The following is a 24,057-nucleotide window of genomic DNA, read 5'->3' as shown; positions in this document are numbered from 1 at the left end:
GATGCCGGGCGGGGGGGGAGGAGGCGTTCCCCCCCCCCGCCCGGCATCGGAGCTTTGTTCCGATGCCGGGGGGGGGAGGAGGCGTTTCCCCCCCCGCCCGGCATCGGAGCTTTGTTCCGATGCCGGGCGGCGGGAGGAGGCATTTCCCCCCCCCCCGCCCGGCATCGGAGCTTCGTTCCGATGCCGGGCGGGGGGGAGGAGGCGTTCCCCCCCCGCCCGGCATCGGAGCTTCGTTCCGATGCCGGGCGGGGGGGGGGGAGGAGGCGTTCCCCCCCCGCCCGGCATCGGAGCTTTGTTCCGATGCCGGGCGGGGGGGGAGGAGGCGTTCCCCCCCCGCCCGGCATCGGAGCTTCGTTCCGATGCCGGGCGGCGGGAGGAGGCATTTCCCCCCCCGCCCGGCATCGGAGCTTCGTTCCGATGCCGGGCGGGGGGGGAGGAGGCGTTCCCCCCCGCCCGGCATCGGAGCTTCGTTCCGATGCCGGGCGGGGGGGGAGGAGGCGTTCCCCCCCCGCCCGGCATCGGAGCTTCGTTCCGATGCCGGGCGGCGGGAGGAGGCATTTCCCCCCCCCGCCCGGCATCGGAGCTTCGTTCCGATGCCGGGCGGGGGGGAGGAGGCGTTCCCCCCCGCCCGGCATCGGAGCTTCGTTCCGATGCCGGGCGGGGGGGGAGGAGGCGTTCCCCCCCCGCCGCCCGGCATCGGAGCTTCGTTCCGATGCCGGGCAGGGGGAGGAGGCGTTCCTCCCCCCCGCCCGGCATCGGAGCTTCGTTCCGATGCCGGGCGGGGGAGGAGGTCCGAGGACAGTGGGGAAGACGCGCTGCGCTTCCCCGCTGTCCCGGAGATTTCCCTATGGGCTGTCGTCTTGCGAAGCAAGCCCATAGGGAAATTCGTTTTGCGAAGCGCCTCCAAAACGGAAAACCCTTTCGTCTAGCGGGTTTTCCGTCTTGCGAGGCGTTCGTCTTGCGGGGCACCACTGTATTCTCTGTTCTGACTGGCAGCAAGTCTGCTCCTTAAGTGTTTTTTAAATTAAAGATGCATGGGTGGGATGTAGTCTGGGACTTCGCTTGTAAACTATGTGGTTTATACTTTTTATCGTACAGATTTTGTATCTTTGCATGTGTTGTACTCATACTCCTTATTGTAAATTAGTCTTTTGGTTCTTTCTCCCTGATACTTAGCGACACTTTTCCTTATGGTGGCTGAAGTTATTAGTATTATGTTGGGACATATTGAAACATCATATGGTTTCCCCCTTGACATACATGTAGTTTCATTGGATGGCAACCCTGCTCACCTTGAAATTGAATGTGACCTAATTGAGTGCTGTTTTTGTATCTGTATTGAAACAGATGTCTGCCTATGAACTTCAGAGCAGAAGACTTGGCCTGTGGAATCCTGCGTGAACGAGTGAAAGTTGGTGCAAGTTTGGCTGATGTAGATCCTATGATTCTTGACAAATCGGTGTGTTCCATCTATTTGTCTTCATAACTATTTTACAACAAACTAATTGGAATTGCTAATCCGAAGCTTAAATAAATGCATAATTAGTTGCCTAATTAGATCAGCACTTGTTGTGTTGTATATTGCTGACTCAAAAACAAGCAAACCAGGAAACCATAAATTACACTTCCAAAGTTAAAAATAAATTCATAGTTTAATAAACCTGGTTGTGAATGCCTACCTGTTCCATACCTGACATAATACGTTAGATATAGGGCAAGTGGGAGCATGGGTACCAGAGAACAGTTGGGAGCCTTAAAATGCTCCTGTTTGTACCTTAGCCGGGGGGGGGGGGCTTGCTGTCAGTGTCAATCAGCTGATCAGTGGTGACAGCAAGCCTGCAGCAGTCAGCTGAGCTGCAGAGTAGCCCGTTGGGGCTGGCAGTAAGCACAAGTGCCCCTTTGCATTGCATTGCATTGAATTGAATTAAAACCAGCAATGCCAAAGGATCTTCTTCTATAGGTATGGCAGGTGCTGTACCTGCAGAAGATTTTTTTTCTTTTGGGGTCCCTTGATGTCAGATGACTGACACTTGGGAGGCTCTGCCCACCTGCCAAAATGGCCATGGTGGGGAATGATCCGGGAGGTGGGGATCCAACCCACTGCCTGGATCCTGTTCCTCACCCCTGTTCTAAGCTTATGCTGATTATACATAAAACCAATAGCTAAAAAATACTATTTATCCCCCTTTTAGGTGCGCTTTGATAGCATAGGTGGACTGAGCAATCATATTCATGCACTTAAGGAAATGGTTATATTTCCTCTTCTTTATCCTGAAATATTTGAAAAATTCAAAATTCAGCCACCAAGGTAAGTAGATTTTTCCCCTTCATATAAATTTTCTTTGTATTTGATGTATATTGTTTTAATATATTGTGCTTGAGAAGGAATTTAGCATACTCTGGGATGTACTATGCCACTTTCCCCAAGATTGTCAACACAGAGGTGAAAGAAGAGTAATGTTGAAGGGAACATTTGGCCGGCTAAGTCCACCGTTCACTTCTTTCTTGAAGAAACCATTCAGCACAACTAGTTGTAAAGTTCAGATTATGTTAATTCCAATACATACAATTAGAAGAACTATGTATTTGGCTCAGTCCAATTGACTAGGAGCTGTGATGGGGTGGTGATCGCAAAAGTAATTTGAAGATAGTACAATTTTTTTTTTTTTTAGTTTGCTTAGAGTCTTAAATATGCATAAGGGATTTTACTGGATGATGGTCAGGACCTCTATAGCTTGTTGCTGTGGTTAAAAAAGGAGTGTTAATGTGGAAGGACTGATGAACCGAACATTTGCTTTTCTTTTGAGAATGTGTGTGTCAGGCCCTTTCTGAAGAATAAAGCAGAGGAGGCTTTTTATGTGTGGTCTAAAAAGCATTTTGGATTTAATCTGACCAGGGAAAGAAGTTACTGCATTTTTGAAGATTCATGCAGTGGTGTCAGTAGAGATGAGATGTGTTATTCAGAGCCTTTAAAATAACTACAAGAAGTTGGCAAAAAAGGGTTTCATGACATGGCAAACTTGTGCAGCAGGAGACACAGAGCTTTTCTAACAGAACCAATATGTTAAATCATAGAATCAACACTCTACTGTTCCTCTTGTGCCTTAATTGATTTCCTCTGCCTTTTCCCTCATTTTGTAAACTGCTTTGAGGTTTTTACAGTAAGGCGGTGTATAAATTATATGAAATAAATAAATATTGGGTAGATTTGCATAAGGGTAAGAGAACCAGAGAGAGAGAGAGAGAGAGAGAGAGAGAGAGAGAGAGAGAGAGATGTTTGAATTGTAATCTTACCAGTAAAAACTTTTCCTCTTGGCAATCAATCTTTAGAAATATATCTGATGCTTCTTTTAATCTTTGATATTGCACTAGAACCCACTGACCTGGCAGCTGACACATCAGCAAGAAGTGATAGACTTACCTTTCTCTTTAAATGATTTGGAACAGAGAGAATAATTATTACATTCCCAAACAAAAAATGAACATACCCGGGGGGAAATGTTGGGCACATCATTATTGGCATTCGTGCCATGTGGGTAACAAATACTTTCTGCATCGAACAAGAAACAAAGAAATAGTGATTACTGTATTTATCCATTTGTCTTCAGGGGCTGTTTGTTTTATGGTCCTCCTGGAACAGGTAAAACCTTGGTAGCTAGAGCTCTGGCCAATGAATGCACACAAGGGGAGAGAAAAGTTGCTTTTTTCATGAGGAAAGGAGCAGACTGTCTCAGCAAATGGGTTGGTGAATCTGAACGGCAACTTCGACTCCTCTTCGATCAAGTTAGTACACAACATTATCTCTTTGATAGTTTCAACCAAAACAGGATGGGAGTGCTTGTCAGAAACATTTTCATTGGAGGCTGTGATTCTGGAGGCAGGGATGTTAAAAGGCGGTAAAAATTCACCTATTGAGACAGGGAGGGAAATAAAATCCAGGAAGCATTGCTCTTGCTCTGAATGATCTTCTTTTGCAGTTGGTGAGGTCATGTTGCCAAATTGGATTAGCTGCATAATGTCGTAGCATCATCATATTTTCTACTGGAACTTTTGCTGGAATCACTGCAGGAAGAGAAGAAGGGATTTTATTTAAGTAGCAGCAAAGTGTAGGCAAGAATGGCTTCACATTAATAAGCACAAAAGGGACATTAAAGCCAAGGCTCCTATGTAGGTCTACTCAAAGCTAAGTCCCATTGAGATTAATGGGGCTTACTCCTAATAAAGTAATGATAGGATTTCAGCTTTAAGTTTACTTTGGGACACATCCCCCCCTACAATTGCTTTCACTTTGTGAAAATCAAAACAGGCATAATTTCTCATATCCCTAGTTTCTTATAGCAGTGCTTAATTGCACTGTGTTGGCAGATGATATAAAAAGATACAAAGGAAACAATATATTATCTAGATTGTCTAAAGCTTTTGTTCACTAGCATATTCAATATACTGATGGAACTCAGCAGTATGGAATGGAGCCTAATTTCTTGCTACAGAAAATGCAGGATCTTCTGTTTATGGAAGGGGTCTTCCCATGAACAGAAGCAGTTTTTCCATGAGCAGAGTGAAAATTAAGATCAAACTCTATAATTGTCAGATTTTGTTAGAAATAGTTTAAGTAAGATACCGGGTTTTTCTTAGAATACTAAATAACAAGATCACTTAGGTAAATTCCTAGAATAGAAACGTACAAGAGGACAAAGCATGCTCTGTGTAAATTAGAATTTGAGGCTTGTTCTCTTTTTATAGTGTGTTCATCAAACATTTCTTTTTGTTGGATCGGTTGGGTGTACCTGCTTGGAAAGAAATAGGAGCAGGTTGTTTGAGCAAAAAACTTGCTGCAGCTTCTTTTTACCTTGAATTAGAAGATGAGGGACGGTACCCTGACAGTTCATACTTCTCAGCTGAACACTGGAAGAGTTGCACTTCTGATTTGCCTGCTTCAGTGATACCTTGGGCCATCTTATATGGAACATAGACCAACAATTACAATTCCCTCCAAGCAGATGGAACTGTTGAAAGTGAATCTTGGCTCTCACAAAAAGAAAATATTTAATGGTACTTGTATGACTGGCATGAGACAGGAGGTAGACTTACGAAAGTAATCTTGCAGAATGTGAGAAACAACCTGTTTATTTCCCCCTCTTTTAACAACATCCTGAATCTGTACTATTATTGCTGTTGCCATTTAGTAAAATGCATTTGATCGGTGAACACCTTTAGTTGGTGAACTTTAGATTTGTGACCAGAGTGGGTTTACCCAGAAGGACAGCAGTTCAAGTTAGACATTAATTAAAGGTACAGGTAGGCTTAGTTCTTGGCAGTATAAACAAATGCTTTTCTTGTGCTTTTTTAACTAATACTGTTTTTTGCTCACCAGGCATACCTGATGAGGCCATCCATAATCTTTTTTGATGAAATTGATGGATTGGCCCCAGTCCGTTCTAGCAGGCAGGACCAGATTCACAGGTAATCCTAGTGTATTACTTCTGAATATCTTGTGTTGGCTCCACAGTTTCGTCGTTCACACAATGGTAGATCCAACACCTTTTCATATTAAGTGTATAGGGCTGGATTCAGATAAGGGCTTTGTCAAGCACAAGGATTTCCACTTGCACAGTTGTGTTTTCCTGCACGCTCCCTGTGCCTTACACAGATCTTCTGTGGAGGGTTGGGGGACACGCCAGAACAGATTTAAGGGGTTTGTGGGGAGAAGAGAGGGAGGGGAAATTCTGTTGTGCAGCCAAAGGTTCTTGTGCTAGTGGAAGCACTTTGTTGAATACCACCCATAAATATTTAGGCCAGTGAACATGATAAATAAAACGTAACATGAAAACTACTAGTAAGCAAATTGTCAGGAGAACGTTCTAAATGGTTTAACTGGATTCCCCCCAGCCCAACTTTTATCTCCTGTGAACAAAATACTTTTTGTTAGCTTCTGCAAGGTAAGCTTCATTTTAATTCTAGCAACTTATTTGATCACTGATGTATAACTGATACAGGAATTGTGCACAAAGTGATGTGGCTGTGCTCTCTGGATGCTTATCAGTGGTACCTTATATGGTGGAAAGGGCTGTGGGGCTCAAATGCGGCTGTGAATAGATTGGAAATTTGCCCTGCAGCAGTAGTGATAGGCAAAAGATAGCTGGTATATCTCTTTGGCTTTTCCTTGGAGAGCCAGTGTGGTGTAGTGGTTAAGAGTGATGGTCTCGTAATCTGGGGAACCGGGTTCGCGTCTCCGCTCCTCCACATGCAGCTGCTGGGTGACCTTGGGCCAGTCACACTTCTCTGAAGTCTCTCAGCCCCACTCACCTCACAGAGTGTTTGTTGTGGGGGAGGAAGGGAAAGGAGAATGTTAGCCGTTTTGAGACTCCTTCGGGTAGTGATAAAGCGGGATATCAAATCCAAACTCTTCTTCTTCCTTCTTTTTTATTTGGGAGAGATTGAACAACAACAAAAAAAGGTTTTCTCCAGACTTTGTGTAGGTGGGCAAGGATCAAACAGAAACAGGTTAAGGATTGCTCTTTACATTGCTTCTCTGTGGAGCATTGTCAGGGCATAAAAGAAACTCTTCTTTGTTCAATAATGAGATACAACATAACTTTGTGAGAAGACATATTCAGAATTATTATGCCTTTTGGGATCGAATGCTTGTCACTTGCATACTTAGGCCTTGTCTATGAGCAACACCAAAAATGATAGTTCATTTCAAGTGCTTCACTATAGTGTTCATCACTATAGTGTTGCTAATCTTGGCTGGGATCCAATCTCCCACAAGCAGTGTTTGACTCTGGACTCTCCTGCTGGTAGAAGGAGCCAACAATGATTTTTCTGACTTTCCTTCACAACGAAAAAAATTCGTACCCTCTGAAAATCTTCTGCAGAGGGTTGGGGGACCCAGCAAAAAATGGGGAGTATTTTACAAGAGAATGATTCTGAATTGCTTTCCCCTTTCTGCCAGCAGGATATCTTTGCCAAATCTTCTAAGGAAAGAAGGAACCCTTCCATTTGTGAATGGCTTAATTTGGTTTTGCCATACATGTCATGGTTATCCATGTCTTTTATTTAGGATGGTTATAAACATTTTTAATGACTGTATTTACATATTTTGAACGTTCTCCCTAAAAATGTGGTTGAAATGTTGTTTTAGCTCTATAGTGTCAACTCTACTTGCTCTCATGGATGGATTAGACAACAGAGGAGAAATCGTTGTCATTGGTGCTACAAACAGACTTGATTCTATAGATCCAGCACTCAGGAGACCTGGTCGTTTTGACAGGGAATTTCTTTTTAGCCTGCCTGATCAAAAGGTAAGAATGTGAAGTTGTTATTTTATTTCTTATATCCCACCCTTCCTCTCAAGAGCCCAGGGCAGCATTAGAAGCTAATTGAAAGCACAATACATAGCACAGCAAATAAGTCAGCATTAAATGATACAAATTCAAATAGGTAAACCAGGACTGATCAGAGACATTTTGATGCCTGTTGCAGGTCAGTAAACAGCAGCGGTAACAGTTTGCTGCCCTTCCAAAGTCTGAGCTGCCTCATCTGCCTAATGGTAGGACAGGCTCTCATGTAAGCAAATTTTTTAAACTAAAGAGAACCTAGTAGTGCCAGATAGTCTTCTTATATTACATTTGAAAAAAACCTCTGTAGGTAAACCATATCAGTAAAAGTTCATGGCTTCCTTCATGCCAGCATTCTTATACTCAGCTTTTGTCTGAGAATAAATATAGTTCACTTCTTCCTGATATGAATGGGTGTACATCTTAATAGAAATAGCCAGCAACATTTTTTAAAAATTTTTTTCCAGAACTATAATCGCCTATATTCTTTTGCATTAACTTATCTTTATTGAAGTCCTCCTTTGAAGTATTAGCTTTCTATTATACTGCCTGAATAATCATGTTCGTGGTATTTTTCTGCAGTAATACTGCTTGTTAAAAATTAAATGGGGAAGCACATAATTAGTTTGGATTAAATGAGAGGGCATAAATTAACCGATTTGCCTGTAAAATCCTTTATATAATCATCCCAAGATTTCAGTTACTTTGGGAGCAAAAGTGAGCTTGGAGAGACAATCTAGGGCAGTGATGGCGAACCTTTTAGAGACCGAGTGCCCAGACTGCAACCCAAAACCCACTTACTGTATTTATCGCAAAGTGCCAACAAGCCAGTTTAACCTGAATACTGAGGTTTTAGTTTAGAAAAAACAACTCCTACATTAACATCTTTTTTCTTAAAAGAAGAACACAATAACAGCTTTCAATGATACAAACAACTTTTTATTGAAAGGTAAAAGTTTGCATTAAGATGATCCAAACAAAGTAAGGAGAGCAATCCCAAGTGCTTTCTCTGACTTAAAATTATTTGGCAGAGAATTCCACACTTTAAGAATTTCCCGCTTTTAAGCTCCAGCCCAAGCAAGCAAGCGTTCTTGGTGTGGCCCTCTGAGCACATGCAGAGCAGCGCCCCCAATCACGCCGTCCCCCTCATCGTGCCGCTGTTTCCTGAAAGGGCCCCGGGGGCTGCCCCATGCGCTAGCCCTGCTCCCTTGCCGAGCCCCGACCGGCCTCTATGCAGGGTGTGTAAAGCCTCAACCTTGCAGCAGCAGCAGCAGGAGGAAGGCGGCTGCTCAGAACTGTCGGCGGCCCACCAACGCAGCAGCACGCCTCTGAGCGTGTGCAGAGCGCTGCGCCCTCCCCACCCACAGCGGAAGCTCCCCAAGGGAAAACGTGCGCCCTGGAGGTTGTGGCTCCGTTTTGCACCCCCCAACGCCCCATCTGAGGCGCTTCTACTCAGACACAAGCCCCATGATCCATACCCAACCTCTGACAACAACATGAGCGCCCGCTTGGGGATGGTGTCGTGTATCCGAATGAGACCAATGCCCCACCCTGCCCTTCCCTTTGCGCCTCCCTGGCCACGAGGGCGCCTTCTCAGTCTGGGCATCCTGTGCTGAGCAAAAGGAGCCCTAAAGGCGCTGCAGCAGACAGGCCAGTTCGGGGATTTCGGCTCTTTACTGTCCTGCTTGTGCAGCTCCCAAAACTGAGGGCCCACCATAATCATTGCCGGTGCTGTTTCGCAACCCGCTCACGCAAAATACTAATTGCCACAATACGCTCCGGAAGCCTCCGCGCAGTTGGGCGCACTGAACAATTGGGCCAAAGAATAGCTGTGACCCCCGTTTTGGAGAGAGTTGGTGCCCTGACAGGCATCACATCCCACTCCTGCTGCACAGTTTCCTGCTCCGACCCGCCGCGCACATGGCGCTCTGGCTGGCCAAGTTGAGCTGAGGACTCTACGCACCGCCCTTGCTTTCTGATGGCTCTGTGCTGGGGCAAGGGCGCATGTGTCCGCAGAGAGGGCTCTGAGTGCCCCCTCTGGCACACGTTCCATAGGTTCACCACCACTGATCTAGGGATTGGGTCTTATCCATGGGTTGGCAAACTAAGGGCTGCGGGTTGGATCAGGCCCAATTGCCTTCTGGAGCCGGTCTGCGGACGGTCCAGGAATCGCCAGCGTGCACGTTCTTTCCCTCTCCCTCCCTCTCGCTCACACAGCGGCGGCGCCTCCTCCCTCCTTCCTCCTGGCTTCTCCCTGCCCTGCCTAGAGGAGGAAGGGGGCTGGGCTTTGTTGGTGCCAGCAGCAGCAGCGCTTGAGCGGCTGCCATTTTAAGCAGCCCCTCTCCAGAGCTCTTTCGCGCGCCGCTCATCGTCCCTCCGCCGCCGCCAGCCCCTGCCGCTCGCAAGACACAGGTAAGAGGCCACTGGGGCTCGTGGTTCTCTTGCAACCCCCCCCCCCAAATATAGTCCAGCCCCCCACAAGGTCTGAGGGACAGTGGACCAGCTCCCTGCTGAAAAAGTTTGCTGACCCCTGGTTATCAATAGGCCAATAATACCCATCTCTATCTCTCCCTGTCAATTAATGCCAAGGAGACTGTGGAAGCTGTGCAATGTTGCCTGGAAGCAGTGAAGACAGAATGCGGGCTAACAAGTTGAGCCTTTGTCTAGACAAGGCAGAGATGGTTTTGGCCAGTAGATGGGCTAATTCAGGACTGAGAATGCAGCTTGTCCTGGATATTTGTAAATTCCTATAAAGGTTCAGGGTCAGCTTGGGGAGGGGGGCTCCTGATATTCAGGTAACTTCTATGACCAGGAGTGCCTTGTCTGAGTCACTGGCTGCATCTCTTCCTGGAGAAGTTGGATCTGGCCGCAGTATTACATGCATTGGTCACCTTCTGGGTAGATTACCGCAACGAGCGCTGTGTTGGGCTGTCCAGTGTTCACCAACTGTGGCTGGTGCAATCTGCAGCCACCGGATCACTGGACTATATATATAAGATTAGAATATTTTCAGACTATATTACACCAGCCATATATAAACTGTACTGGCTTCTTATTTGTTTGTGCTGTGACCTATAAGGTCCTAAGCGACTTAAGACACAATATTTGAAAGACCATTGCCTCTCGTGTGAACCTGTTCATAGGTTGAGATCATGAGCCGAAGTTAGTCATCTCCATTAACTTAAATTGATCAACTCTGAGAAGAGCATCACTTCCTTTCCCCAGCACAATAAAGGATCTGGTCGGGACACGAGATAATGTCTTTTCTGTGGCAGCATCTCTGTTATGGAATCCTGTATCTAGAGACGTTAGACTGGTCCCACCCCCTGAAGACTTATGGGCTGGGAATAAAAGCATTGTACATTTCAACTGACTTTAAGCAGCTTTTAATTTCGCAATGAAGATTTATACTCCGCTGTTCTTGGTTTTAATGTTTTGATTTAAATCTGTTAATTGTGTATTGTATTTTTTCCCCTTCTAAAACTAATGTTGGATCTGGCCTGTAAGAGTCAAAAGGTGATATAAAAGTGTGTTAATAAATAATAATAAGGGGTGTCTGTGTATATTTAAGTTAGTTGATTAACTTGTTCATGCAAGTGATAGGTTTGATATATTGTGATGCAGCTCTTAATACTGAATTTATTCTTTCTTTCCAAGGCAAGAAAGCACATATTCCAAATACATACCAGGGACTGGAACCCAAAATTGTCTGATCATTTTTTAGGAGAATTAGCGGAAAAATGTGTCGGTGAGTGGTATTATATTAGTGCTTTCACTTTAGATGTCTTTGCTCTTGAAAGGTTTTTTCTTTACTTTGTAAGAATCTTTAATGTGCGCTTATTAAATTATGTACATATGTACTGTTAAAACATATTAGAAAATTGAAAGACATACTAATTTATTGCTCATATACTATCTTAACTGATGTTTCCTGTTACCAACACAGATCCTTTATAAGACAGTTTATATGTCGAAAACTTTGGCATGATTGATTATCCCTTTATAGGACTGAACATGCAAAGCTACCTAGCTTATGGGATACTGGTCTTCCAGAGGACAATGGCAGCTCTTTTTATATTACAAATAAAATAGAAAAAACCCAATTTGTTTCCCTACATGTGTGGATGCTAAAGAGTTCTGTCTTTTTTATTATTGAAATGGTTTTTGGAAGGCAACTGAGCTAAGAATCCTCAAGACTTTTAAGAGTATGCTAGTTACAGAATAGGTATTTCTTTCTCTAAAGTTGGACACTGGATATCTGAAACATACTATGGAGCACCAGACATGAAATACTGAGTAGTAGATTGGCTGTTCAAGATAAAAATAAGCCTTACCATACTAGCAACTATACTATAAAATCAGTAGGTTAGAAAAAGTGAGATGTGTTAACATAATAAATCAACCCTAAACAAATAACCATAGCCTCTTCCAAACAATTTTTCATCTTCTGTCCATCTTACGCTGCTAGTCAACAATTTTTAGGAAAACCACAACATCAGGTCACTGGGTCTACCACATCAAAACAGTAAAATTTTAAATTGAACACCATCCATTCAGTCAGCTACTGTACATCCGAATTATCCTCTTCATCCACAGGAACACCTACCTTCGAAGCAGCATTCCTCCACTTTTGATCTGCAAAGACCCCAACATCTTCTGGTGAGAAGAAAACAAAATATCCAGCAAATGACAAATTAAGCTTTGCCTGGTGTAAGAAAGCATGTGCCAAAACCCATTTCACGTAGATTCTTCTAGAGATTCTGCAAAAACCATTTAGTAGAAGGTAGATGATAACAAAATAGAATTTTGGTCCCTTCGTGTTGTGACCATATTTCTATTTGAAAAAATATTAAGATTGCAACGACATGGCTTGGATATCTTATAAGAAAACATGCCCTTTACTGTGGTGTAACCAATTGGATTTGAAGGGAAAATCTGTTTAATTAAACGGGAAAAATATCCCAGAGCTTATGCTCTGCTTTTTCCTCTGAAATTAGATTTATATTTTAAATCCTGCAGTTGCAGTGCAATTGTTAGATGTGAAACTTGAAAGCTGTGGTGGCAGATCAAGTTAGACAAGAAATCTAGTTCCTATCATTTGCAAAGAGGTTGTCTCAATTTTTTCTCAAAAGGGCTTGGAATGTGTAGCCTATTTATTCAGCATTTTGAAAATTCATTGGCACAATTTAAACACATGTTTGCTTAGCCCTTAATTTGATGCAGTTGCTAAACACTTTGCTGTTCACCCCTTGTGGGTTATCTTAAAGACAGAACTCTCCCAACTTGGATAGCATAAAGAAGAAAATGATGACTGAATTATATGAAAACAATTTTGCTCAGCAGTCATGGATTGGGAGCATTCACTAGCATTAGGCTTAGACATCTTAATGCTTAGATTTGTTTTGAGATTTTGAATTCCAGGTTCTGTAGTCATCAGGGCTGGTTTCTTGAGGCTAACATACTTTGGTTATAAGTTTGATTTGGGTTTTGTTTTTTTGTTTTTGTTTTTTAAGCTTGCACTTCAGAATTTTTATGTGGCGCATTTAAGAAAAATAATCCAGTTTCAAGAAAAATAAATGCAAATTTGTGTGAAATCATTTAAAAAGCCAATTCTGTCAAAATAAAGCAGAAGTAATCAAGTGGCAATCTGTCTGAAGACCAATCAAAGTATTTGAGATAGGGATCAGACTGGAAGGGATCAAAATACATTATCAAGCCCTGGACCTATCAGTGTCTTTCAGCAAATTAACCCAGCATAATCCTAGCCCTGCTAAGCCGCTGTCAAAACGGGTTCTTCAGAGGGCATAGCTCTAAAATGGCTCATGCAAGTCAATCAAGCCATACATTTTAATGAAAGCTGCAGTAACACTGTGGGTTTTTAATCAGTTTGGCACGAGGAAAAAATGTTCCTGCATGGATTTGGTCACAAACAAGCCTTTAGAATAAATTTATAAATTATGTTTCAATTTCTGTACCCAGCTCCTTTGAAAGCAGGATTTATTACTTGCCCAACGGTTCTCAAGAAATTATTCCAGAATTTTACACTTCAAATAGAAATCACTCAAGTTACCTCTAAATTTTATTTAATAATTAATTTATAGACATTAATTTTCATAGTACAGATATCTTCAACTGAAATGTTCCTCTAATCTGTTTGTGGTATCATTCAGGCGTATTCACTGCATGTGAATATCATCTGTGCCTTTTTTCGAACTAAGCAATCAATAAACACTTCTGCACTTAAAAGAAATTAAAATATAGATAATCAGTCTGGTTGCTCCAGTGTGCAATAGCTTATGTTGGAATTGATCTTTCTTAATTTGGTACCAAAGCTAGACGTAAATATTTTTGCCTCGGTAGGCTTGTTTTTTAGTGCATGTTCATGTGTTGAATTAAAATCTCATCCCCCCCCCTTCCACTTGATAACAATGTTGTCAATTCTTTTTAACGCATAGCTTCAGTTTACTTCAGTTATTCTAGTTTCTGAGAACATCTGCTTCATCCTGTGTAATGCCATTATGCTTCTCTATATTTCAGTGTGGTGTGGCACACAATAGGTCCTAGAAGCTGCTATGATCTAACCCTTGAATCTTATGTTAGCTCTCAACTTCATCAATGCAGCCCTCCTTCCCTCCAGTAGGTCGTAAATGAAAATGGAATTAAGTAGCATACAAAGCTGATCATTATGGAATTCTGATATTTGGATTTTATTTATTTGGGGTGTTTGTAATTTTACATACTGCTCTTATATCCCACTTGAAGATGTGAATTACTTTTGAAAAGGTGCTTTCTCACCTGGCATTCCAACTCAATGGTGTAACGTTGGAAAATGTTGATCACTTCTCCTACCTAGGCAGTTATCTTTCCACAATGGCCAACATTGATGCTGAAATCCAGCATCGCCTAAACTCTGCGAGTGCGGCTTTCTCCTGATTGAAGTGCAGCATGTTTGAGGACCAGGACATTCGCAGGGAAACCAAAATGCTTGTTTACAAAGCTATTGTACTGCCAACATGTACTGAGACATGGACCACTTATAAATGCCATCTCCAACTCCTCGAAAGATTCCATGAATGGTGTCTCCAAATTTTTTTTACACATCACTTGGGAAGATAGGCAAACTAATATCAGTGTACTGGAAGAAGCAAAGATCACCATTGTTCAAGCAATGATTCTTCAACATCAACTTCGTTGGACTGGTCATGTTGTGTGGATGCCTGATGATCATCTTCCAAAGCAACTACTCTATTCCAAACTTTAAAATGGAAAGCGTAATGCTGGTGGTCAACAAAAGAGGTTTAAAGACTGTCTCAAGACAAATCTAAAAAAATGTAGTATAAACACTGACAACTGGGAAACACTGGCCTGCGAGTGCTCCAGTTGGAGAACAGCCTTTACCAAAGGTGTCATGGGCTTTGAAGACACTCAAACTCAGGACGCAAGGGAGAAACGTGCTAAGAGAAAGCACGCTTGGCAAATCCACACTGTGATCAACTCCTGCCCGGAAACCAATGTCCCCACTGTGGAAGGACATGTGGATCCAGAATTGGCCTCCATAGTCACTTACGGACTCATTGTTAAAACTGTGTTTATGGAAGACAATCTTACTCGGCTACGAGTGATTGCCAAAGAAGAAGAGAAGATTCTTTTTGTGTTTTTATGTGTACTTGCCACCAAAGACATACTAACCACTCCATAAATATAACTGCCTAGACGGCCTTTACTCTTCTCATATAGCTTGGCTGTCATTCTCTGTTCCTCCTTTAAGATTTTTAAGATTCTTTATTGAGTCAAGATGTCTCAGCTTCTATTCTGTTCCACTTTAGGCAACTTTTTCAGAGTGAAAGCATTCAGTGCTATTCTTAATAAGCACCAAAGTGAAGTAATATTCAGTTCATCCTCCAAAGCTGGATGAGTTGGATGCCTTGAAACGTGCCATGATCTTACAAGTGCTCCTATTATTAGCTTTTTCATCTGGTGCTTTTGTATGATAATCTCCCCCACCCCACTATACCCTTTCTGTGATGCCTGAATTAGGCTAATTATGTCATATGTGCTAACCACAATTGCCTGAAAACCATGTTTTCATAACCCACAAAACTATTGTTTCAAACCATGGTTTAGAGGTTTGCTTGTTTTTGGATTTCTTAGCAGAAATCTTCGTGTAAGAAATCAGGAAGTGAATGAGGAAATTGTCATGGTGAGGGCAGGGAATGTAGAATGTAATGTCCAGAGCGTGTTCACTGTTCAGTTTACCAAACTATGGTTTGGAGGTTTTAAATAAGACATCTGAACTGGGCCACTTAGCAATTTGGTCATAGCCAAATCGTTGGAAATAGATTTAATTGGCACAAGGTTTGGGTGTTCCAGTGGCCCTTTTGCACTGTTGTCTTTATGCTCTGTGCAAAACTGATTCCACTTTTAATGTTTTAAAATATTTCTTTCTACAGTACATTACATACCATTCTCTGTGCAGATGTCTTCTATATTTCTATTTGCCTTCTGTCCGTCCCCCCACCCAAAGTCATCTTTGAAAATTTCCACATTGCATGATATGCTCTTTGTCAATAAATTTCTACACATGATCAGGGTACCATTTAGGCTCCATGTTCAGGCTCCATGTAATGATTCTTTTACGGCAGCTATCTTCCACTTTTTCAGACCCAGAATCCACTTTTAGCACAAACATGCCTTTGGGGACCCATTTCTTAATCTTACCTTATATTTGCAAGGTGGTAGTACTCCTGTTGTGACTTACTTTGCATCAGGCTGCAGCCCACAAGTGGGTCCTGAAGACCAGTGTTCTAGATTACCTATATTTCTGATTGATGTGAGATATATATATATCCCAATGAATACTCTCACATATTCATATCCCAATGAATACTCACAACCAGCCTTTGAATCTTGCACTTCCCCATTGAAATAATTGGTCACTAGAGATCTAAAACAATGTCCCTATTCTTAACCTGTTTTGTCCAACTTCTCTCACTATTTTACTTCCTTATCTTATCAGATCTCTCCCCCATAACCATATATGACTACTCTTCTGGTTTAAAATATGTAAAATTTGTTTGTCTTCCAATGTGAGATTATTCTCAATAACTCATAAGAGTAATGAGATCCAACTTTCTCTATTGTAGCCTATATGATTATTTAGAAAGCAGTTGATTGGGCCATGTTTGCAATGGGTACACCAAGCCCAATATCCCATAATAGCTTAAGGCGTCCAAAACGTGCCTGTCTAAGAATTGTCATACATAATTCAAATTAAGACCTCAAACTATCACACAGGGGTGTTTTTTTGTTTGTTCGTTAAATTGAAACTGTTCTCTGTCACTTTATGAACACCTTTTAAGAATATTTTTAATTAGCTGAAGTCTCCTACTAGCAGTGGTGACCTTGTACTCCAGTAAGCTGAGCTGATTTTTTTTTTTTTTTTTTTTTGGTTGTAATATGTTTGAAGCAAATTGCATAGGGAATCTATTTCTGTACGCTCTAGATCATAATACATCTAGGGTGATGCAGCTACAAACAGTAATGGTGGAATAATTAACTGCAATCTTTTCCAAGATAAGCCAGTATATTTTCCTTAGGGAACTCGGAGAACTGTCAATGTTTTAATATAGAAAATAAACAAATTAAAGCTCCAAACTTAAGCTTGTGCACAGGCCCTAAGTTGATTTAGTCCAGTGATGTTCCTTTTAAGTAGTAAGTAGCTCTCCCCTCACCCACCCCCCCGGAACAACCTGTGTAAGAAAGCAGAATGGGCATTTTAATGTGGATTGTGTTTTAGGTAAGGAACAGTTCATGTTTTCAGGAGGCAAACCAGATAATGCCTTGCTCAGAGACAATAGGCAACACATCTTCTCATTGGCTCTGGCTAGCCTAGATAGCACGTTCAGTCACAGAATAATGCTGTTGGAAGAGGCTATATCTACTCTGTGTGACAATGGACAACAGCAGCCACAGTGTCTTTCTTTTACCAAGAAGCTTCTAAGTAGGAGCAGCTAATCAAAAGCAGAAGCTTCCAGTCTTGTGCCTGTCCTTGTTATGGTAAATCATGAGATTAGCATTAAGTGTATTCCACTAGGTACTCAATAAATTGTTTTGGTGAGTTCCTGGGAATGCAAAAAAATCGGGGTGTTTAGGTGCTGGGGGGTCATACTGCATTGCTGTTGAGCTACTTTTCATGCAACTGAGATGCTGCTAAAAACTCTTACTGATGGTTAGCTATCGCTAACACCGCAATGCATTTTAAAACTGCTTATCAAAGGCAGCGTCAGTATCATGGTGGAAGCATGGAGACTGTAAATATGAGGACAGGAACCTCCTAGTAAGCAGTTGTAAATGCTTAACAGGACAGGGATTGCTTGCCATAGGAAGTGAGCCCCCCCCCCCCTTAACTGTATGATGTTTCAGACAAAATAATTTTTCTTGGTACTTTAGAAATTATGCTTATGTATCTGTTATATTTGTATGAGCAAATAATTTTGAATACACTTTCTAACTGCTGTAGAGCAGGGTGGCCAATTTTCTTGGGGAAGGGAGAGAGGGAGGGTTGCGCCAACTGAATCACCCATGTCCCTTCTTCAGCTGCACCAAATTTCCCTAACAATTTACTGTATAACTTTAGACACATCAGCTAAACGTTTTCACAGGCAGCCAACATTTTGCAAGAACAAAACTTACAGTCATATCCAGAGTATGTTAGTAGCACTTACATGCCACTGACATTAATATTGACTAAGTAAAGCTACACTGATTTCATTAGGAGCTAAGTTCAGCAAATACACAGAATGACCACTCATAATATAGAGCATTCTGTACTGAATCTTGTAGAAATGTCCTGAATAGCACAGCTGTCTATAAGGCAGGATCACAGTAGTTTTGGCTGTTCAAAGAATGATGTGGAAAACCTGGATACCAGCACAGAGATTGTTTCCAAGTCTCCTTAATCATGATGGTCAGTTTACTTTCCATGGAAGGAGAGAGCAGGAATTCCTCAATGCATGGAAGGTTTCTTCCCTGAAAGCCAGACCCAACATTGTTTCTAGTGAGTCTTCAGCAGATGCAGCAAGTTCTTCCTGTCTTTTCACGAGGACTTGACTTTTTCTACCTCAACGAAGGCTTTATTTCTTAGTTCCAATCCTCCTGAGATTGGACATTTGCTTACATAGTGTTCCTGCACGCCTGAGGTCCATACACCACTCGGGTAGTGTCGAACAGTAATGGGTAATGTCGAACAGTAATGTATTTACACTTGCCTTTGTCTCATAGGTTCTTCTGCAATGAATTTTTTTCAGAGGCTTGGTTATTCTTAAGAGAGAGTTTTAACATTTGCTTCTTCAGTTGCCAGCAAGTGGTTTGATTTATATTAAAGCTGCACATATTACTAAATGCACTGTGAATGAATCTGACAGAATGCTGCTGGCTGCTTTCGGCTTCAGGCGGGTGCTTGACATATGCAAAACATTGGTGCTGCTTTATGGAACCTTTGTATGTTTTCTTTCTTCTTTCCTGTGCCCTAGGGTATTGTGGAGCCGACATAAAAGCACTTTGCACTGAGGCTGCCTTGATTGCCCTGCGACGGCGCTATCCTCAGATCTACGTCAGTAGCCAGAAACTGCAGCTAGACGTTTCTTCAATAGTTCTCAGCGCACAAGATTTTTACCATGCAATGCAGAATATTGTGCCTGCCTCTCAACGTGCCGTAATGTCGTCAGGGCATGCACTATCTCCCATCATAAGGCCACTTTTGGAAAGAACCTTCAATGACATTCTGGCAATTTTACATAAAGTGTTTCCTCATGCAGAGTTCAGCCAGGCTGACAAAAGAGAAGGTATTTCCATCTTTTCACTCCAATCAGTTTTGTATCTGATTAGAAAACAAAACAACAACAGTTTTAAAGTAATGTTTTGATGGGGCATTATATTAAGTGTATTCTTGCGAAAGGTTTCATTTCCTCCCTTTTAATTACAGCTTCCTTTTATCTTGGCCAAAATCTATTTTAAGCAGCTGTTTCATAACGTTTGAGGAAGGTGTCAGCTAATGTATTAATCAGCCTTTAATTTTCATTGAACAGATGCAACTAGTCTAATTTTGGACGATAGTGAAGATGAGCATGCTTCATCAATATTTGAGACAAGTTGCCAGTCGGGATCACCAAAGAAACATTTATCAGCTGCTGTACACAAACCTTACCTTCATTTTACAATGTGAGTAGATGTTCTGATAACTTTATCATCAAGACTTACACAGGAATAGCTGCTTGTAGTGCCTGCATAAGTTTGTGATTTGTGGTACTACTCTGGTATAGTCTTAGGTTTGCTCTGGTGTATTCTTACCCTAAACCTTTCTTCTAGAGAGATTTATAGAATCAAGCAATAAAGATTCTTTGTTTATGCTTGCTTCTCTTGCCATCCTGCCGCCACCCATTTCCCTACACCTGATAAACCCCCTCTGCTAAGCTGACTTAACTCCCTGCTAGAGAGTCGGGCATGCTAATTGCAGGTGTGTTGCTATAATTCATTCAACTTGCTCACTAGGAAGCGTTTAACAGTAAGTACTCAGTGTATAGCAAATATAAAAATATATGGTAAAAACAGATCTGGTCTAAAAAAAATTAAAATGTTAACTTTTGTTTCAGGTCAGCTTACCATCAGCCCACCTCTTACCGGCCAAGATTACTGCTTTCTGGAGAGAGGGATTCAGGTCAGACTTCGCACCTTGCTCCAGCACTTTTGCACTCGCTCGAAAAAATTGCTGTGCACAGATTAGATCTGCCAGCACTTTATTCAGTCAGTGCCAAAACACCTGAAGAATCATGTGCACAGGTTAGTCTGCCTTTATATCCCTTTTGACCTTTGACGCAACATGTCGCACGCAGAAATAATTCAGTGAAATAAATGCCAATAAGGAATCCCTCTTTGCAAACATACCATGTGGATGGGAAATTTTAAGTGTTGCTAGAGACACAGATAGGGGTTTCTGTGTGAAGCAGAAGCCTCAGTTAAAGCTGTGTCAGACAACTAAAAGGGAATCCTGTACCCATCTCCCTTTCTACCAAGTCCACAGAATTAAACGGCAATGAAATCTTAAGGTGCCACAATACACTTCTGCTGAAGCAAAAAGCGTCACTGCCAGAGCTATGCATGCTTCTTCTCTGGTCTGAGACAAAGCATTTCCAGTCACCCAACTGTCAGAAAGAGACTGAGCTTGGTGGAATTTGTTAAAAATGTTTAAGATTGCTGTCAGTTTATCTTGAATGGTGAGATCGCTACGTCACTTGCAGGGTGAGAAACTTTTTAAGCTTCAGGGCTGCCTTTCTTCTTGGATCAACCACCCACCCTTCTTTTTACAGACTTGTAAAAAGCATTTTAGCTTTGGCACCAACAAGAGGTATTTTCAGTCCTAAAACCTGGGAGGGAGAATTCTGTGGGTTGAGTGGGGAGGGCTGTCAGTTCCCTATTCCCAGACCGCTGGGTTCTCTTTTAACTTACCTGTTGAGGTTGGATTAAATCTCAACTTTGCAGAAACTAACAATATCTTCTATAAAAACACTTCAGAAAACCTTCAGCTTCTCTAAATGTTCTTTATTTTTAGGCTGCACATGTAAGCTCTGTCATAGCATTCTCTGAGCCAAAGCCATGGAATATTTAATATTACTGGGGAGAGAATTGGCAATTGTTAAGTCCAACGACTTCATTGTTAACTGTCATCTATAATCACAACCCTGCTATCTCATATCCATTTAAAGTATAGGAAAAACACAGAATGATATGTTATAGAGACGATTTTGAAACATGCCGCCATGCTATGTCTGAAGTTACTGGCAAGTTGCAGAGCGACCATTAATTTCAGTTTAGTTAAGCGGCGGCATTTCAGAATTGAGAGAAAGCAATGTTTGAGAATATTATACCAGTAAAAAATAATAATAATCGGAAGAAGCAATTAAAAAAGTGCTGTTTAATGTTCTTATGCAAGTTAGTGATTTTTGTGATGATAGATGATTAGAACAATGCTTTGAAGTTTTACTAAGACAAGACCGAGATAATTTGGAGCCTTAACGTGAATGCATATGGAAAATAGCTATTTACATCTAACCTTTAAGAAAGATACAGTTGAAAATACTACATTCTTAAATGTTTGTGTGCCTAAAATACAAATAATTTTTTAAAAATTATTTTCTTAATATCATTTTAACATTGGTATTCTCTTAAATTAGATCTTTCGTGAAGCAAGAAGAACACTACCGAGTATTGTTTACATGCCTCATATTGGCGATTGGTGGGAAGCTGTCAGTGAAACTGTGAGAGCTACTTTTCTAACTTTGCTGCAAGACATACCATCATTCTCACCTATATTTCTACTCTCTACCTCTGAAACCATGTATAGTGAATTGCCTGAAGAGGTGAGCATGGCGTGATTTCTTGAGAAGTGGAATCATTGTAGGGAAGAATGAACCTGAATCAGAGAGGGACTTGAAATGTGCATGTAGGGATGTCCACTTGGAGGGAAACTTCTACCCCAATGCTGAAGTATCTTTTTATTCCTGAGGGTGTTTAACAAACCACTTGTACTGTGGCAAGAATGGGGGACTGCGTGTTAGTAAGAAACTTGGTTGTATGTATCGTTAGATTGGGATAATGTTGCTTACTAACGTAAATCAAACTTTGGAAGCTGGCATTGCAAAATTAATTTTGTCTAGGTGGTGGTACCGCTGACGACGACACTTTAGAAAAATACCCTAAAACAAGAAAGCAAATGTTTCCCGTTCTAATTTGGAGCTTCTGTCCAATGTTCTTTTCTTGCCCTGACACTGCCTTATTTGGTCCGCTAGGCTCAAGCCCCCCCCCCCCCCCTGTGATTGTCAGACTAGCTGTTTTTGTTAAATGCTATTGAAACAATGCTGTTTTTGATCCTAGTGTGTGCTTTTCTTCCCTGCTGAGGATGTAACCAATTACTAGCTTTTGCTAGGACCAAACCAAATTGGCATGTGCAGTTTAGCTACCCCATTTTCAGGCAGTAAAATTATGAGGGTCATTTTGTCTATTTTACGTAGTGGGAGGGGGTGGTGTAGTAAAATTTGCTTATTTTGTTCGATTAAGTAGCTCGATGAGATTTTCAGCTGCCTAATTCTCATTGATTTTATGTAGGTGAAATGTATCTTTAAAATCCAGTATGAAGAGGTTTTTTATATTCAGAGACCTAGTGAAGAAGACAGGCGCAAATTTTTCCAAGAACTTGTCCTCAATCAAGTATCTATGCCTCCTCCAAGAAGGAAACAAATTGGTAAGTTAATTCTCTGTAAAGTCCATAATGCATGTAATTTTCCACCTGAAAGCAGCACTACTTGTGTTCATTTTGAATAAGATTAGAAATAGCAGTCGGTGGTGGTGACAGTACATAGGATTGATATCTGCATCCACACCATGGTGTTACGTGTTCATTGAATGATGTGGAATTAAGGATGGGCAGTGAAGTGGCTAAGTTTGCATATGACACCAAAGTATTCAGGTTGGTGAAAATCCAAGATTGTGAAGAGCTCTAAAAGCAAAGTAACAAATTGAATGAAATGGGCAACAAACTGGCAGATGAAGCCCAATGTAAATAAATGTCAAGTGATGCACATTTGAGAAAATAAAATCTTAACTTCCCATGTACACTGATAGGGTCTTGACCTTGCAGTGACACCAGGAACTCTTGGGAGTTGTGTTGGATAGCTGTGGAAAGCATGTCTTCAGCGTGTGGCAGCTGTGAAAAAGGAATGCCACAGTAGGAATTATTACAGAAGACATAGACAATAAAAATTCTGGTGTTGTACAGTGGTACCTCGGGTTACATACGCTTCAGGTTACATACGCTTCAGGTTACAGACTCTGCTAACCCAGAAATAGTACCTCGGGTTAAGAACTTTGCTTCAGGATGAGAACAGAAATCATGCTCCAGCGGCATGGCGGCAGCAGGAGGCCCAATTAGCTAAAGTGGTGCTTCAGGTTAAGAACAGCTTCAGATTAAGAACGGACCTCTGGAACGAATTAAGTACTTAATCCGAGGTACCACTGTATTAGTATAGAGTGCAGCCTTATTTGTAACACTAAACCAAAAACAAACCCCATGGCTAAATGGTCGCATACCTTAGCTTTTCCCGATATTTGTAACACTATGCAGTTTTGATCACCCCAGCTCCAAAATGGTATTGTAGAGCTGGAAAAGGTGCAGGAAGAGCAACCACAATTAACAGGAGGCTGGAGCCACTCTTCTACAAGAAAGGGGGGGGTAAAGAAGGGTGGCTTTTTTTAGTTTGGGGGAAAAAGACAGAATTGCTTGAGCAGGCCAGTTCCACCACACTCCCTCAGCTCCATTTTTTCTCTCGGCTATTACCTCAACATGCATCCTACAGGCTGGTTGGTTTCCCGAACGTGTTAGAATTAAAGGCAATAAATGGGCTGAATAGGCTGCCAGAATAGCATCTCAGTATGCCAACGAGCACCCATTTATATATTTTTATAACAGTCTTCATATCTAAATGGATTGTAAAATTGTCGAGAGTTGTGGGATAGCCATATTCAAAGCAGTAAAGACTTTGAAACAGATAGCAGCTTTGAGAGAAAGAAGGCAGCATGAACTGAGCAGAAATTTAGAGAGCTGCCTGAAACAGCACCCAATCACTAGATTCTGCCAGTGTGATCTTGGATTTTCCTGCACCAGAAA

At 41.8% G+C, this 24,057-nt stretch overlaps 1 protein-coding gene across 4 annotated transcripts in view; it reads left to right on the top strand.

The window, feature by feature from the left end:
• ATAD2B (ATPase family AAA domain containing 2B) overlaps window positions 1-24,057 on the top strand; it is a 56,757-nt gene that overhangs the window by 19,739 nt on the left and 12,961 nt on the right. For all 4 annotated transcript variants that reach the window (XM_080998929.1, XM_080998930.1, XM_080998931.1 and 1 more), the window contains 11 exons: window positions 1,348-1,459; window positions 2,193-2,308; window positions 3,609-3,783; window positions 5,375-5,463; window positions 7,145-7,304; window positions 10,998-11,088; window positions 18,872-19,183; window positions 19,427-19,559; window positions 19,991-20,177; window positions 21,569-21,754; window positions 22,500-22,635. In XM_080998929.1, the coding sequence (XP_080855055.1) occupies window positions 1,348-1,459; window positions 2,193-2,308; window positions 3,609-3,783; window positions 5,375-5,463; window positions 7,145-7,304; window positions 10,998-11,088; window positions 18,872-19,183; window positions 19,427-19,559; window positions 19,991-20,177; window positions 21,569-21,754; window positions 22,500-22,635 (1,697 nt within the window). The remainder of the gene's footprint in view (window positions 1-1,347; window positions 1,460-2,192; window positions 2,309-3,608; window positions 3,784-5,374; window positions 5,464-7,144; window positions 7,305-10,997; window positions 11,089-18,871; window positions 19,184-19,426; window positions 19,560-19,990; window positions 20,178-21,568; window positions 21,755-22,499; window positions 22,636-24,057) is intronic.

This window comes from Podarcis pityusensis (genome assembly GCF_964106645.2).
Source record: "Podarcis pityusensis genome assembly, chromosome: 3".
Taxonomy (NCBI): domain Eukaryota; kingdom Metazoa; phylum Chordata; class Lepidosauria; order Squamata; family Lacertidae; genus Podarcis; species Podarcis pityusensis.
The sequence above is the reverse complement of the archived record's forward strand: the minus strand, read 5'-3'. Positions and strand labels throughout refer to the sequence as shown.